Source organism: Melospiza melodia, chromosome 1, assembly GCF_035770615.1.
Source record: "Melospiza melodia melodia isolate bMelMel2 chromosome 1, bMelMel2.pri, whole genome shotgun sequence".
Lineage (NCBI taxonomy): Eukaryota > Metazoa > Chordata > Aves > Passeriformes > Passerellidae > Melospiza > Melospiza melodia.
Window position 1 is genome coordinate 10,711,124 of NC_086194.1, and position 18,530 is coordinate 10,729,653.

Below are 18,530 nucleotides of genomic sequence, written 5' to 3' on the forward strand. Positions count from 1 at the left end.
CTGTGCCCAACCTAGGAAATGCATTCTCTAAAAAACACAGAAGAGAAAGCTAAGCAAGATGAGCACTAGGGCAAAGGCTTCCACTTCCACCATGCATTGTTCTTTCTCTTGATGAACTGTCCCACAGTTCACGTGGGAGAGCATTGCCTGAAACTTTCAGGTCCATTATTTCTGATATTCACCTTGAATTTCAGAAGCAGGATCTAAAGCTCAGGTTTTACAATTTGATCCTCTCCCTGCCTGAAAGTTTCTTTTGATTAATGTTGTAGAAGCATGTAAGCTTTGGCAGTGTTTTTCTTAGGCTCATCTTACCTGCATTACAGATCAATGTGTTTTAACGCTCTAAGTTCTGAGTGTATTTCTGAAAGTTTCCAAGGATAAGCCCAGGCATATTGGCCTTGAAGGAGCTTTAGTTTGGAAACCTTAGTTGGTTCAGAATTGTGCTTGTTTTCTTTATATAGTACCAGATTCCCAGAGATGACTGTTGACAAGAGAAAGTCTGCTCTGAGCTAATGTTGCTTGTGGCCTGATTGCTGGAGAAAAGTGGTCATGCCTGCATAACACACTCACTTTTAAAATAATTCAGTATCTGAGCAGTTTTACAAGATCTGTAGCTGTGCTTTTATTTATAGAGAGGGAGAGGCCAAAAAGAAGAGCTTTGAAAGAAACAAGTTCGGGCAGACTTTGTTTTTGTTAAGGAGCAACAAAAATTGATTCAGCTGCCTTTTGTCAATAAAAATGCAGCCTGGTAGAGGAATAGTTGTTACAAACATCTAAGGTTTAGGTTTTGTTGCTACCACCAGAATCACAATTTGTAGTTTAAAGATAGTGTCAGTTGTGTGTAGTTCAGAGAAAGAGAAAAAAACCCTAGCAAACTGGAATCTCACATTAAATTGGAAAAAAGTCAACATCAGCTCTGTGTAATACCATATAGCTTACATAATCTGCAATGAATTTATCTTTTTCATGATTTGTACTTTTCCATACATTCATGATTCTTTGACCTGGAAAATGTATCTCTCTTTCTCATTGTTTATTGTGAAACTGACCCTATGCAGAATTACATTCCCTGCTAATATACCATGAAAAATCATTTATTTATTTATGTCATCATACCTTATTTATTATACCTTACTTACTGACAGAGAAATTTACTGCATCAGTTCAGCTGAGGCTTACAAAACAACCAAGCTCCTTAGTTTTCAGAGCAGAAAGGAAGATGATGATCAAAAGCTTGCTTTCAGAGAAGGAGCTACTCTTCTCATTTATATTTCTTAGCATTTTCTAAGATGCTAAGATTCATTTTTTATTAGAGGGAGTTGCAGAATCAAAGTGGCATCTATTTATCATCCAAACTGAAATTCCAGCCCTCACCATCAGCCTTCTTTGGCCATGATTTTTCCTGTTTTACGAGCAAGTGAGCATTGGAGCCTGTCAGGATGCATAGCTGCATTAATCATCTCTGCTCACTACAGCCAAGGGAGAGGACAGGAAGCATCTATTTACTAAGGGCTTGTCTACATAGAGAAACAGCCCAGGCTGCTCATTAGGAGTTAACTCCTTGCAGGGATTCTCCTTGAGCATCTTTCAGTGGTTTAGCTTCAGGCTGCTTTGGAAAATATGGGATTTGGTAGTGGGTGGAGTTAAACCGCAGAAAGCCTGTGTTAGTGTGCAGTGTGGGTTCAGAACATGATCCTATCTCCACGTGTCATTTAATCTTCTGTTACTGACCCTCTTTATGCTCTTAGTCTGTGGCAAATGGAAGGTAAAACACGTTGGTTGAAGCCCCTCTCATCAAGGCAGGTGTGTGTGCCTTGCTTGTGTCCATGTGCATTTGTACAGGGCAGCCCAGAGTGCTGCTGACAGCAGCTTGGGTGCAAACATTATTTTTGATAACTCCCCCAAAACACAAATCTGATTAGACCTCATTTTGTTTTCGTGATAGAAGACAAAAAGTGTGTAGGATGATCCTTTTACACCTTGTATGAGCCATGTATTATTTAGTGACGTTGAAGTTGCTCGTGTTGGACCATCTTTTGTATAGAAACTTCCTTTGCCCCAAGATGAGTAGTCTTTGGAGATGAACAGCTTAAAATCTATTTAATATTAGTCTAGTACATAATCATACTGAAAATAAGAGGCTTTGTTACTATGGAAGCTGAAGTTTATCTTCATGAGAAACTTGCAGCATTTTGCAAGAGCTGTGTTTTTAAAACAACTTACACTAGTGCAAGCTTCATTGTGGAAAGCATTTAGCATAACTTAATTTCATTAATTAGCCTTCAACCAAACTAAATTGCTTTTTTTAGAAGTTCAGAAGTTTGATAAAAGTATTAACAGTGTATGTATTTTCAGTGGTCATATAAAATCAGAGTAGAATAGAAAAGACTCATTTGTAAGAGTCCTACAGTAATCATTTAGTCCAACTGCCTGACCACTTCAGAACTGACCAAAAGTTAAAGCATGTTATTAAGGGAAAATGCCAAATAACTCTTACACACTTAGAGGCTTGAACCACCTCTCTAGGAAGCCTGTTCAAGTGTTTGACCACCCTGCAGGTAAAGAAATGTCTCCTAATGTCCAGTCTGAACCTCCCCAGAACTGCTTTGAAACATTATTTTCTCAGTAAAACATAAACTTGTGTGGTTCTTGATGTTCCTATGTAACTGTTAATTCTCTTACTAGCAAAAAAAAAACTAACTCTCTATGCATTGAATACCAATTAAAAGTTGAAATATTAAGGAAAATACTGCTTATTTTAGAGGATCAATGTGGAACCTTGTCTAAACACAGATCCATAGCAAAAAATATAGTATGAGCTTCAGCTTACCAAGGCACAGTACCCAGAGTTAAACATAATGACCATCACCAAAAAAGTCATTTGTAAGAAGCTGGTATAGCTACATTGCTGGTTACAGTTTTGGCTCTTTGCTTTCAGCTCTTTCAGCTATGTTACTTTCTTTGGCAGCTGTGCTTTTCTTTTTTCCAAACTTGCATTGCTAGATAAAGTTTTATTCAGTGATTTTTGCCAGACAGGAACAAAGGATAGTTTCTTTCAAATGTTATAATGGCATTTGCTGTTGTCTCTGAAATTCCAGACTGAGATTGGCTGGAGAGGCAGCAGAATGCATTTCAGCCCTGTACATGTATTTGTACTTGGTAGCCTACAAGACCACTTTGACAGCCTTTGTTTGGAGTATATGGCTATTATTCAGTCTTTCTCAGCATCTTGTGTTGGTGTTTCATATCAGATTTTGTTATACTCTGTTTGCACTTACACTTCTAGAAATTCTCTTTTGGGATAGCACCTCAATATCTGTGTCAAGTTCTCTCTAACAGAGTGAGTTAATTAAACAGGAAAGTCCAAGTTTGGCTCCAAAAGAAAAATAAAGAGTACTACCATTTATATATTGATGATTCAAAATGTCTGAGCTTAACATTCAACTGCTGTATGCCTTAGCCCCAGTGAAGGACACTTACTTAATAATTATGAATGGAATCCAATACAAGTGAAATAAATGCAGAATCAGGGATTAAAATAGACCTTGTACATATGTGTAGTAAAAGTATTCTTGGGGCCTTTAATTCTGTAATGTCCTTGGCTCAGATTTCTGCAGTGGCTCACTGCCATCCTGAAATGGCACAAGGTAAAAGCAAAAGCTTTTATGTATTCTGTGTACAGGAGTTGGGGAAAAAATTAAATTGCAGCGAGAACAAAGCAAAACATTACAGTTTTATATTCATGCAGTCCTGTTTTGTGTCTGTACTGCACTTCAGGGGGCTATGCAAAACCTCACTCAAAAAGTGGCATGACATCGAGGTTACAAACCTTGCAGTTGGGAAATGCAGAAGGTGGAACTGCACAGATCAGCAGGGATATTGTACTTGCACATGGGAAATATTTAGGATAATTATGCTAACAAACTTTCCTCTTTTGAATAGACTGTGTAGACCTTAAGCTAACAGTGAAATAAAAAGATTTTCATTAGGAATGACACACATTCAACATGCAAAAATCTGTGTTTTAATAACTTCCAAAATGATAGCATTACAGCCTGAACTGATCTCCTAATTAAAAAAACTTAACAACCAACAAACAAAGCCAAAAAACCCTGAAGAATTTAGTAACTTTTATTAATTTATACTCTAATTTTCTGAGTTTAGTTTAATTAACAAAGAAATTTTGCCTATTTCAGTTGCAAGCCTTTGTTAATCTTTCAGTTTCACTCACATCACTCAACACATCCCTAAGTTTTTCATTGTGAGGATGTGGCAATCAGACAGCAATTGAAAGTTTACTCCAAACCCCTGGAAAGTCAGCAGAAAGTCATTTGTTGATTTTAGTGGATTGGGATTTAAGTCCAAAATAAATATCTAATATACCAAACCACTTGCTTATTCTTCAAGATTTGAAAATTACTTTGTATGCAAAATCTTTGCTTCTGATAAACCTCAGTCTTACAAAAGAGAGTCTCCTGCTACCAGATGCCCAGCAAATCTTTGGTTATGCCCATAATCTTGCACACTCATGAAGACAAATAAATGGTAAGCAAAAGATGGATTTTCTCCTACCAAAAGCTGTGTCCTCACCCTAGCAGCTTCTCCCCATATTTTTTGATCACCAGCTATGGAAGGCAGATGTGAAATTAATCAGTCTCTTGTTTTTGCCCCCTGCATGACCTACGTTGCTGCTCAGTCAAGACATTTTCACCTGTACCTTTCCTATGTAAAAATAGAATAATTACCACTTTTAATCACAATTGTTGTAGGAGGGGAAGACTAAGAGTTCACACTCCCACTACACCGGTGATGAAAGATATGATTTAACAGCAGTTTAAATTGTAAACTAAATTTTAAGCTTGCAGAAGTTCACAGTATAATGGAGATCTGTATGAAGTCCAGGGACCCAAACTCTGCATCAATTTGCAAATCTGTATTTTAATGGTAGACTCCTATTTATTACAAGAACAAAGCTAGACATTTGGAACTCTTTGTACTGCTCCTTTATACAGTTTTATACCTACTATAAAGAGTTACACTTTAAGAAACACTAGACCCCATATTATAAAGTACTTATAAATATGAAATTGAGCCTGTGTTTAACTTCCCAAACCACCCAAACTCAGCATGAAAGCCACAAAAACTAAGACTGAGCCTAGCTTCTTCCTGCTTTTGAGCCTAAAGTCTTTCACTGTGTATTGTGGAAGAAACAGAAATAGCCCCTTTTGGTCAGTGAGGCCAAAAGGCAGCAACCAGTAGCTGAGCAGTGGCAAGGGTCAACTCCTGAAACCTTCTTTCCATTGCAATTAAGTGCACACAAGGTCCCAGCCAAGTGGTGGCTGATAGCAGGGATGGAGTTTAACCTGTTTGACTTTGCTCTGGAAGGGCTGAGCACCACAGGTAGCCTCACTTAGGGTGAAGTACAAAAACAAGGTTTAACAAGCTACCGCTTGTCAGCTCTTAATTAGCAGCTCCCATCAGAGCAGCAGCACCCAACTGCAACGCCGTCTGCTTCAGTGCAAAGTCCACATTACCAGTGAGGTTTTCAGAAGCATCGTATTTTGCTTGGACAATGGTTTTTAACAGGTACCACGTGGCAGGATTTGACTACTTTGAGTTTTTTCTGTGTGCAGGGAGAGTTTCTAGCTAAACTCAGTACTTGATAGTATCTGCTAAATTGGATGCAAGCAGCAGGTCAGGAGGTTCCCTAGGCTGAATTCCTTGACGTGCTGCAAGGTGATTTTTGTTTATTGTGACTTGCAGTTCAGATTTCCATATCCAGCACTCTTGCAGCAGACAGCTGCACAGTGCTTGGTTCAGCCAAGTGTGTGCTGATGACTGGTGGCCTTGTTGTTGTGACAGTGTCTGTGGTGCCACCGCTGCCACGTGCACCGAGGCTGTGCTGGGCACCTGGACAAGATAAGCCCCGCTCTGTGTGTTATCTCTTGTGCTCACAAGATAAAGCACAGGTTGTTGAGCCTGCCTGTGAGAAGTGTGGGGAGCATTTGGCTCTTGAGGAAAAGCCAAATGCATACAGTAAAGCGGTATAGTTGTCAAAATGTGTTTAGGACATTAAAGAGCTATTCAAAATACAATATACAGTAAAACCATAAGCAGAGTGCATGAGGAACAGTTAGAGAGCTGAAAATTGAGAGCATAAATAGTTTGCTTTGGGCCCTGTGTGAGTGAGTGTGTGATGGAAGTGTGTGGGCTGGTGCATCAGCCACACAAAACTTTCTCTGTTAGGAAGATATTTCTTATATTCTGCAGGTTTCACGGATGCCTACAAAACCTAAGACAGATCCTGCTGATATAACTTCCTAGATTTTCAGTCATATGTGTTTGTCAACCTTTCTCTCAAAAGCTGTATCGTACCATAAACTTGATAACAAAACATGACAGACGTGGCATGGAGCAAATAATTTTGTATGGACAGGGTGTACCACAGCTAAATGAGCGTAGTGCCCAGCAAATCAGAAAGGAATGGAATGTTTACTTCAGCTTTTAGTTTTTCTTTCCAGGATTTTTAAATGAATGCTCTAACAAAAGAGGAGAATGAGTAACATTTTCAAGCATTTACCTGTAAATGTACAATCCAGTATTGTGGTTTTAAAGAGTCTCTGGACTTCAAACTTCTTTAAAAGACTGCATGGGTGAATCAGCCTCTTTGGATACTTAACCTCTCTGAGCCAGAGATTTTTACATATGCTCACACGCACTCCATGTTTATGCTTGTTCTCTCCTCTGTGTGTGTGTGTGTGTGTGTGTGTGTGAACCCACACATCAGCAAATAATCAGAAGTGATAAATACAGATTTAAGACTCTAACGTGTCTCCTGTTAAAATGTTAAGTACTATTTGCATAAATAAGGTTTTCGTGTGGAGACACTGGGAGGATTTTTTTTGATTGGAAGTAGCACACGAAGGCATTGTATGAGCTATTAACAGTAAGATACAAGTTTCCTTTAAAATATTGTAATAATATAAAAAACTGCTTATATTATGCAAAAGTTCAAAATTAAAAATCACTCTAGCTTCTGGTAAGACCTGGTAAATAATTACCTTCCCATGAAGGTAATTCCATACCTTCCCATACCTTCCCAACTTTTTTTGTATGTAAATCATTCTAAAATGTGCCAAACTGTCTTCCAATATTGTTTGGAATATTATGTGCACAGCTTCCAGGAGAGGGGTCTCTTTTGCAAAGTTTTTATTTTCCTTATTTTTTTTTTTATTTTCCTTATTTTTGCAGGAGTGCAGGGAGTAGACTGTTGTGGTTAGTTTTACCATAGAGGTAGTGACTGCAATGAACAGCAAGAAATGTGCCACAATCTTTTAAACTTTTTCTGTAATGTAAGAAGACTCTATATTTTTTCTACACCGTGCAATTAAAAGATTAAAATAACAATAAAGTAGTCTGGGCTTTTGGAAAAAAACCCCTGTTTTTGTATTTTTGGCAGTATGGTGTGTAAGAGCTGCTATTTCAGTAGTAGAGTGTCAACTCCTGAGTTTAAAAAAAGAGCCCTTCAATAGTAAACCAAAGTTATGAAAGATATATTCTTTGTAGGCAGAACACTTGCTAAAATTGTGTCTTGAATAAAAAAAAAAAGGAAATAGGACAGGTATGGTTGCTGTGTCCCATGTGTATCCCTATTGCTGTTCTTTCCAGACAAACAGAGGGAAAGAGCCATGGCCGTGCCCGTGTGTGCAGCAGCGGGAGCAGGGAGCCATCAGGGGGTACCCACATGGGTTTTGCTTTGGGGGTAGCTTCTGGCCCAGTGATGTGACATCCCTGAGGATGCAGGGATGGGAGGTGCCCATCCTGTCCTGAGGGCTCTCAGCCATAGCCCAGGGCATGGCCTGGGAGTGCTTCAAACCAGCACAGCACAACAAGGATGGGGCGAGGGGCTGGTGGGAGAGTTTGTTCTGAAAGCCCATTCCAAAGGGAACAGTGATCCCATAGGGCCCTTGCCACTCTGCAGCCACAGGGCTTCAGGACCTCATGGTTACAGTGCTCCTTCACTCTCCATCTCCCTGCCTCCTGCCCTGGAGAAGTGGGAATTCCTAATTCCCAAAGGCCAGCCTTCCCTTTGGCTGCACAGCAGGGCCATGGCGCCGTGCAGAGGTGGCAGGTGTCTTCCCCGGGACCCTGCCCTGTGCTGTGCCCTTGGGCACAGGCGTCACGGGGGTGTGAGAGAAAACCCTGCCATGCCCTGTGCTGGGTGTGACACTGGCACGGCAGCCATATGCTGGGCTGCCAGAAATAGGGGCTGTTTTTAAAGGAGTTGGGATTGCTAAATAAACTGAGAACTGGTCTGCTGTTTCACACTGCTCTGGGGGTCAGGAAGGACAAACACTTGCTCCTCGCGTGGGGATGTGATGCTGTGCAAGAGACCCCTTGTCCAGCCTGCTGGCGGCCTTATCGTCTGACAGCTTTGGTACAGAGGGTTTGTGGAGGGCTGCAATAAGAAGAATGATCTTTCAGTCATGTCTGTGTTAGGAAAGAAGTTTTGTGCTAAAACTATAGGTCTGGAAAGATTGTTGCGTTTTGTGTTAAGATCTAACTTCTTTTGTGCTTTACTCGATTTCTCTTGAAAATTAAATTCTACAAATAGTTTTATGTTTCTCTAACAAATTAGCAGAGTTTTTTTTAACTTGCAGTGGCCTAATGTTCTGTGAAATGAATGCAGAGGAGCTTACAGGGATGAAGTGTCTTTTCCTGCTGTTCCCAATAGAGACTTTCTTTCTCTGAATCATTGTCAGGCGATGCTATCAACTGCTGTCACTCTTAGCTGTATGTCTGTCACATTCCCTCTTATCCTTCCTTCAAAACTGTGTTCTTGGCCTTTTTTTTTCTGGGAGATCCCTCTAGCTGCCCTTGCTTTAAACCCCAGAGGGAGGAGATTTCTAAAGCTGAAATGTGGGATCGATGTGTGACCACACCACATCTTCTCATGTGCTGCTCTCGCCTGCCCTTCCCTGATATCTCCTGTAACCAGGAATGGCCTCACAGACCTGGGCTTGTACATACCGCTTCACATAATCTTTTTTATTTCCTTTTTTTTTTTCTTTAAATAGGCTACATGGCATAAAGCATAATACTTTAAAATAATTTCTTATCCTTAATAATGGAATGTTGCCATTCATTTCATTGCCCCTGTAAAGTTAGTGAGTGTTGCCGAGCTTATATCAGATCTAAAACTTGAGAGCTCTCTTTGATAAGTACCTGTAGGTCCCATAGACTTGAAAATTACATTGCTGCAACTGATGGAATACTCAAATCTATTTCATTTTTCTGAATTTGAGAGTAGGGACAGTTTTAGTACTTAAATTCCCATCTTTAACATTGCACAGATGGTGAAATGTTTTTGCATTTTTTATATTATTTTGGGTTACTGAAGTTAATATTCTGCTAGCTACAAATATCCGCGTGCATACCACAGGGTTCATTCCGAGGACAGAGCTCTAAAATAAATTATAGACCTTGGTAGCACTCATAAATCAGTCATTTTTTCATTGAGAAAGTGGTGGCAATGGAAGAAAGTTATTTAGTGATCAAAATGCATCGTTAAGCTTTTAAAAAGGGATTCTGTGCCTGTAGTGGAGCTGTAGGCGATTTATGGCTTATCTGTACTCATTGCCTCCAGCTTTTGGAAAATTTGTAAACAAAGCCAGATGCTCATTATGTTCCTGTTCAGGGTTGGTTAGATGGGCAAATGCCATCAGAAGCACTTTGGCCCTGTTGGGTTTTAGCATGTTACAGAAAATGGAACTGCTCCAAAATATTTTTTTTAAAGACTTATCATCCATGAAAATATACTTCTGGTTTCTCCTCATAGAATGGACTTTTTTTAAATAGCTGTAAATGATAAGAACATGAAGGTAATACTCCAAGGACTGTGTTTTATGTTAAACTGTGGGTCCAGCTTTTTCTCTGTGTCAGAATTTATGCTAATGCTGTATGATGCAGTCAAGTACCACTCACCCTTTTTAAGGGCTTCAGGCAATCCAGGAGGCTGTGGCAGCTTCAGACTGGGGTAGTTTTGCATTTTTACCAAATATAGGGAGCCAAGGTATGAACTGAATTTGCTATTGATTTAATATATTTTACTGCTTGCCTTTTGTCTTCTGCTTAGATTACATGATGTGAAAGGGATTCTTGTAAACTACTTTTTTTTCACTTTCTATTGCTCTTTAAGCACTTGAAAACACGTTGTTATATACAAAATGAATGCCTATGCAACAATACATTTTTCCTTGTAATCATATTTCAGGTAATTTATTTTACAATTCTTGCTTAACTTTTGCTGAATTATTTATTTTTATTTTTTTTTATTTCTTGGCTGCAGCTGAGCAGGTGAGCAGGTCATGGCACGCCTAACGAAGAGACGACAGGCAGACACAAAGGCAATCCAGCACCTTTGGGCAGCTATAGAAATAATCCGGAACCAGAAGCAAATTGCAAACATTGACCGCATTACAAAGTAAGTGACCTGCTCCAAAAACAGTCCTGGTGAGGGGGAAGGTTGATGCTATTAAAAGCCCTTGGGGACAGAGATAGTAAACATGGTGAGAGACTGTGAAACAGTTACATGCAGTTCTATGTAACTGATTAATTAATTGTATATAAAAAACCAAATTTACCAAACTGAGCACCTGAAAATCCAAAACGAGGTTGAATTCATTGAATTGAGATCTTACCCTGTATTAGTTTTGCATAAGCATCTTTAGTAAATATGTAACATTTCTCATACTTTAATTGAGTTTAGCATTTTGGAGTTGATAGCTTGTTCAAAATACAAGAAACAGATATAACAGTTGAGGAGAAAAGGGCAATAAAATCTATAAATAATCTATTTCTTTAGGAAAATGTGAGAGGCTGGTGTAGGACTTTTCCAGACGGCAAAGAGAAATCTGAACTGTTAGGTTGCTCAAATAAATAAGAAGCCATATTTGCTGAGATATGCATAAGATGCTATTAAAGAGGACATGAGATGATTATCACCTTTGATTAATACTGTCAAAATATTCATCAAAGTGTATTAGGTGCTGGATACACAAAAAAATATAAATTCTTTGTTCTGTGGAGCTTGCACTGTGTAGAAAGATCTACAATATTACTTGTAGCAGCCACTGTAATAAAAACAGAAGGCTTTGTCCCTCTCTCTGCTTTGTCTGCATTTCCAGGCTGACATGTACGTCACATTTGTCAAAGTAATCAATATGAATAATTTAAAAGAACTAAAGTAACCAGTTGGCAACTCTTCAGTTGCCAGAACCAATGTGAACTGATAATGAAGGCAGAGAGCCCTAACGAGGAGAGTTATAAACAGTGCAGGTGACTAACAGAGTGAAAATCATTATAACATGGCCCATGACAAGGGTCCACTGACAGAGTTTGGAAGTTCTGGGGTGGAAGTGACAGGCAAAACTGGCTTCATAAATGGAAGAACAGTTCAGGTTCTTCAAACATAATGAACAGTGAAGTGCAGAAAGAAAGATGACGTCCCAAGTGAATTAATGTGTACCCGGCTTCTACAAGAAGAAAAATGGACCATCAAACCGAAAAGCACCTTTCCAGAGGAAGGGAATTCCAAGAGGGTTTTGAAGGAGATTGTATTTTAGGGAATTTCACTTCTGAGGTCATAGTGGAGCTCTAGAATGCATTAAAGCATATATATTTTTTCATGATGTCTCCAAGGAGATGAGTGGGTAAACTAATGCTGTACACTTTCCATTTTAACATTCCAAATTACTTGCTCTAGGCTACATATTAGCTGAGTTTGTTAGCTGTTTGTGCTCTTTTTAGATGTAATAAAGGGAGACAGACATGTCTAGCTGGGAATTCATCCCACTCTTATGAGAAATGCCTAGTTTAAGATAGTGGGAAAAACATTTAGCTGGGTAAAGTTAGGTCACAAAAATCATTACAAACAAGGTTGAGAAAACAAATAATCAAATGCCAGAGAAAGAAGTACTGCTCTTGGTAACTGATGGGTAGTTTGATTTTTTAAAAAAGTCTAGGTCCAGATTGTATGACTCATTTCCAATCAGAAGAAAAATAAGTAACTAAACAGAAATGCAAGAAGCCTTAGTACTTTGAGAAAGATGAACAGGGTGTTAGCAGTGAAGAGCAATCCAAAAAGTGCTTGGGCTTTGTAAAATCTCCCCATGCACATCAGTGACGAGACTGATGAACACTGATCTAGTTTCTATTATGTGACATTCCTAAGGAGATAACTTTTGACAAGGAAATGATAAAGACCTTTGATTTGCAGTATGGTACCAGTGGTTGATGAAGAAACACAGATGACATAGTAAATGAGTATGCATAATACATAATATTCAAAATAAAGTTCCAAAATTACCATGGCATCAGAATATCTCTTCTGATGAAAACTGAGCAGCTAATATATTCTTCCAGACTCAAAATCATTTGACCAGGTCAACAGCAATTCCTTCAAAGATCAATCAGTGTCTGGGCATATAGGCAAACATACAAATACTAATAATTTTTAAAACCAGTGCTCAAAATTGAAAATTATGAGCATGTTTGCATAGTTGGGGCTATAAAGAAGGTTTTACTATTTGTACTAGTAACGTTTTTTAGAAGTGTTAATACCTCTTGGGATTGATAGAAAGTTATAATGACAGTGACATTATGGAACCATGTCATATTCCTGCGTAAGAATACATAAAAACAGCAAGAGAATTTTATTTTAATAAATCCATGTTTAAGGTAAGTAACAGTCTTCCTATGTGTCATATAGTAGATGACAAATGGGTACTTTCAGATAACTTTACATATTAAAAAGATGATTCATGATTTGGTTTTTGAATGGATTTTCTTTTCTCCTGATTTAAGCATTCATTTGCTGCTAGAGACAAGTTGTCCTGTGTATTTTGTGACCTGTTAGTCTAAACACTTTATAGCAAATTGCCATGAAAAACTTCATTAGATGGTTTGTTACATTTAAGCAAATCTATTTGTTGGCTTTTCTCCTAATGTGTATTCAGCATGGTTGTCTCCCTCTTCTTTATATATTCTTGTTTATTTAATCTAATTCTTACTTTTCTTAGTCTTCTGGTACTGAGTAGAAGACAATGTACATCTCAATGTACATTTACTTTTAATGACCTGGGAGGAACTGTTCATAATACAAAAAGAGTATTCATAGTTTACAGATTACGAACTGTTCCAACTCAATATGCAAAACAGACAAATTTATATAATACATGCAAGTATGCAAATTGTTACCTGTACACTTTAAGTATAATTGAAAGAAGATTACTTGTGTAAATGAAGACTTCCAGAAGGTACTGTCAATGGAGAGTAGACAAGAAAAATCTACAGAACTAGGCACACATTTTCTGTAGAGAACATAAGAGTGGGAGGATAGTGTAGGAGGAGCCTAGAGCACTAGAAGGTACTTCTGATATTATCAGGAAAAACCTATAAGGAAAGAGGCCCTTTAATTAAAAGTAGACGAGATCAAGTATGCTTTGCTTTTTAAATTGATGAGGGGGAAAGGCAAGAACAGAAAAATGCGTGATTAGAAGTGATTGAAAACTGTCTTACATCAAGGAAAGAGTCACTTGGAAAATTTGAATATGCAAGTTAGAGCCTTTAAGAAATTAATTAGTAAGCTTTTTGAACTTCAGGCAATTTTTTTTGAGAAGTCATTGCATGCAGAGAAGTAATAAGAAACATGAGAAAGGTGTCTGTTTTGTAAAGAATTAAAAACCCAGTTGTGAAAATGGCAAGAATATGACAGAGTTAATTGGAGTCTTATATAAATACTTAAGGCATTGGTAGGGAAGAGACCACACTGCACAGACTCAATGTCTTAGAAAAAAATCCTCAACAAATCATCATATGAAAGGGATTCTGCAGTTTTACTGACTTCCTGTGAGGGTATATTATAGTTGGAAATGCACTTTCCATGAGTTGGAGAGAAGCATTCTTCAGTAACTGGAAAAATGAATGAAGGACTGAAAACCAATCCTAACAAGAAGCAAGAGTGACGTGACTTTAAAGGAATTAGCACTTTGAATGCAAATTGCCTTTGCAAGAGGACTTAAAAATATATATTTAAGTTCCTACCTTTGTACATAAACTTCAGTATATTCAGTGCATTTTTCTTTAATGATAGAGCTCACTTGAAGGCAGTGGTAGCTTTCTGTAAACGTATAAAAAATAAATATTCTCACCTGTCTTATCTTGTCACAAGGTATCTCAAGTCAATGAATTGCAATAGTTTACAACTTGACTACAAGAACTAGCTAATATTTCTAAATCTTCACATTTCTTAATAACAAAATTACATTTCTAAAAGGTATTTATCAAGAAATATGACTTCTTTTTCTGTCTAGACTTGATATTAGGTTAATTTGACCCTAGTTTATCAATTATTTAGATGAGCATTATTGGTATTAGTTATGCTGTAGGCACTAGTGCAGAAATGGCTTTCCATATCCTGTGAATTCTCTGTCAAGAGTGCACCCTGACAAATTGTTCATCCCTAAATTGTGTTAAAAATTATAACTATGCTTTGACTTCCTGTTTTTTTCCTCATTATCTTCCATCTGTTCTGGTTTTGGGGTAACCTCAAGAATTGATTCTATGGAATAAAATGCTTTAAAATACACTGGGAAATAGGCAAGCATATTTAGATGAGTAGGATAAATTATTGACATTCAGTTGCATAGCAGATTGGTAAGTATTTCTGTACAGACATGTTTTTAAAGTTCTCTTTTTGGCTATTCCAATCTTCCAGTTCCTTTTATAGTGTTTTCTCCATAATTCCCTTACAGGTAATTGGACTCCTAAGATTTAATTAAGTATTAATTAAATATATACCCCTTTTCTCACAAAATATTTGGTTTCCTCAGCAGCAATATAAGAACATTTCATAATCTTTATAATTAGTTCATAGTTCATTAGCTATTAAGTTAATGTTATTAACATACCCAGTTGGCAAATCTGGTATTCTAGAACTATTATTGGCAGCTTTAAAGATTTTTTTCATTCTAAACAGATGATTATTCTGGTTTCTAGAACTATTCCATGAAGACTAATGTAAAGAACCAACACATAATTCTTTTCTTCCGCACATCCTTCCTTTTTTTTCTCTCTCCCTTTGTTGCATTTCATGATTAATTAAGTTGATTAGCTTCTCTTTCTGTCTCTCATATAGGCTGTGTCTATTCCATCTCCATGTACCGTGACAGGGAATGCCCTGGCACACTCTGGAGCAGTTATGCTGGGGCTGCACCTCCTTGCCTTTGGCTCACAGAGTGCTTCTTTGGCCCTGGCATATTCTTTGTTTGTTTTATATGTGTGTGTGGTTCCTCAGTTCCAAGTGCCAAAAATAACACCGCCCACAGCAATGCTGTTCTTGAAACCTGAAGATAGAGACATGATGGTTCCATGTGCAGGCAGCTGAGGACGCACAGCGTGCTGCAGCAGGGCTGCTGCCCTTGCCAGAAGGAGCCACTCTTGGCGTGGTTCACTTCTGGGTTCTCTGTCATCAGCCAACCAACCCCTGGGCCATGCTTTGCTTTTTCCTTGGAGGAAGAGCTTGTCTTTCTCCAGAATGGAGCCTGAGAATAAGTTAGCTTGGGAATGAAACCAGGAGTGGCTGTAGGACACGGGGTGGAGGTATCACAGCTTTGGGGGGGATGAAGCTGATGGACAGACCACTAGATAGGATATGCTGTAATTGGACACTTTATATTATTTTCTAGTAAAGTGATACTGAAACCATGCATTTCATCCATCAGAAAGCTGTTTTACCCCCATTGGTGGTTCAAGTAAATATTGTTTTTTCATTAATAGACACAAAGACTTTCATCTTTTTTAATTGCCTTTCAGATAGGATGATCCAGTCCTAGGTCCCTAAATGATCATAGCTAGCTGTTTTTCCTGTATTTGTTCTGTGGACTCATTCTTGCTCCACTGTAATTTAATATAGGTGCAGCCAAGTCAGAGCATCAAACAGGAATGAGCAGATCCCAAGCCAGTGTCAAGTAGGCTCTGTTAGCTCTGTGCAGACTGACATTAATCAGCATTGATGGGATAGCATGCCAGAAAGGAATTACTCACTATGAAAGATTACTGTAAAATAATGAGATTTTCTGGTCCCACAGTCGAGATGGAGTTGGTAACAGTTGTAGATTGAGTATGTGACCCTCTCAGTTTGACATTTGGACCTAGGAGGCGGATTTCCTCTCCAAATATCAGTCTTTGGAATTTTTCTAGTCAATGTCTGAGAAGAGTTGAAGTTCATATATCCAGTTTTGTTGCCATAATTCTCTTGCTGTTCTTTTTCTAGGCTGTCTGCTTTAACATAAAACAATTTATAGAAGCAGTGATTAAAGTAAAGTTGAGAATGAAAAATTCATTCTCAGGTACAAAACAAACACAACAATATAAATAAGAAAATGAACAATTTGAATGGATAGGGAATAATCACAGAAGTATAGAAATAAGAATATGTGATGAAATGGCAAGGAAAAAAATTGGAGGCACAAGATTCTTACAGAGTTGCTTATTTGAAGCTTAGATGCTTACTAGAAAAAAATCTGTTACTATTGATAGTACTCTTGATGAAAATTTAAGTCTTCCTAGTATTCTGCATGTTGCAACTAAATAGTCATGCAGAAACAAAAATAGTAGGCCATAAGAAAGATTAGAACAGCAGATGACTCTGGATTTATAATGGGATAATCCTGTTAAACTTTGTAAAAAAAATTTACACCTGATATTTCTTTGGTTGAAATACAAGCTTAGAAGTGGGGTTTTTGCTTTGTTGGTTTCTTAATCTTTGTCAAGCCATTCCCCTAAAATATCTGTCTTTTTGTTGCTGGAGAGCAGGCTTATCTGAAAGCAGATGTTTGAAGTAGAACATCCTCCTGTTATGCAGGAGAATGCACTGATCACTGCAGTTTATTTTTTACCAGAGTTACTGGCTCCTTTTCCATATCTGTACATCATTTTCATGTATGTTTTAAATGTGACTATTTGAAGCAAGCAGTGTCATTGAAGCCCTGGCCAGTACACTGGAGATTTTTTATTGTGCTATGCAGTGTACTAGCAATTCCAATCATGCAAGGGTAAGCAGAAGTGTGGAGTCCAAGGTCCAACAATAAAAGCAGGATATTTCCTCAGCACTCCATGAAGTTGCTTCCAGAGGCAGCCTGGCTATGCAGTGATCACCTGTGAGAAAACTGCCTTCAGTTTGTATTGGACTGGCAGAATTATAGATAATATGCATTACAGAATACATCACTGGGGGGTGACAGGGTAGAAAACTCCTAGTTTTCAATACCTCTTCATGTGTTTTCTATTAAAGGTAAAGACAAGGCACTTTTTTTTTCTGTCTGACTCCACTATGTCAATTTCATTTGTAATTTCTTTTACTTTCCTTCACTGTTTCTCATGATAAACTTCAGCTACTTCTTTAAGCTCCAAACCAGTGTGGGGTTTTTCTGTTTTCAGATAATTATTTTTATGTTAAATCAAGAGAATGAACTGAGTTTGGAGTTTTAAGGCCTTTAGATCCTTAGTCAGAGCTCATACTGCAGAAAACAAGTCTTCTCTGCTTTTTCAGCAATTTTTTGATTGATTTAGTTAAAAATCATTATATTAGTAAAACAAAACCAGTCTAAAAATGATAATTTGATTCTCTAAGAAGAGAATTTTTAGTACAAGTACTACTTTGGTCATATATAAAAATTGTATTATGGGTGCATAACTATCAGTTACAAGCATAGCAATGCATTGCAGAGAAATATGCTGGACACCAAAATGCTTGACTAGTTTGACACATTAACTTCTTATACTGATGGCTTCACAGTGAGGTCAAATGATGGATTCAGGTTAAATTTGTTTTATGTTTTCAAAAGCTCAGTTATATTTTATAAAGGAACAAAGAGAACATTGAGAGCTGCATATGTGCAGAAAAGTATGGAGGTTCTCACCTACTATTGCGTCATAACAGAGTTTTGCTTGTAAATTTGTACTGAGACTGACCAATGAGGTAATATTCACCAAGCTAATAATGATTTTTAATACCTAGGTTAAAAAAAAAGATGAAAGGAAAGTGAGAAACTGAGCTAAATAGTTTTTTTAAAATCTTAAGAATGAATGAAAGATTGTGATTTAATTGCACAAGGGGTGTTCACAATGGCATATGTTCATTGAATTTCATCCATGTTCCCTGTAGATAGATACATTCACCATAAAACTTTGACCTATCTGTTTATAGGGAGTTTAATCTTAATTTTGTTGAAAATTTTGGAATGATTTTTTTGTTTGGATATTATTTAGTTTTAATATTACTTGTATTCATGGTTCATTTTAAGTGCTGCCTTTAGACATAATTGACTAAAGAGAGTGGAAACAGGGATTGCAGGAAAAAATGTAATTTTTTCTTGTAAAAAGCCCATGAAGAACCTATCTACATTTACTCTGAGTAGTGGTGGAATTAAATTTGCTAAATTAGTAGATTTGGTTGAAGTATTATCTTG

General features: G+C 37.6%; 1 protein-coding gene across 5 annotated transcripts in view; it reads left to right on the plus strand.

Moving 5' to 3' along the window:
- The window catches only part of ZMYND11 (zinc finger MYND-type containing 11), a 106,196-nt gene that overhangs the window by 33,766 nt on the left and 53,900 nt on the right, over nucleotides 1-18,530 (plus strand). For all 5 annotated transcript variants that reach the window (XM_063147880.1, XM_063148046.1, XM_063148054.1 and 2 more), the window contains exon 2: nucleotides 10,349-10,483. In XM_063147880.1, the coding sequence (XP_063003950.1) occupies nucleotides 10,368-10,483 (116 nt within the window). In that variant the 5' untranslated portion in view covers nucleotides 10,349-10,367. The remainder of the gene's footprint in view (nucleotides 1-10,348; nucleotides 10,484-18,530) is intronic.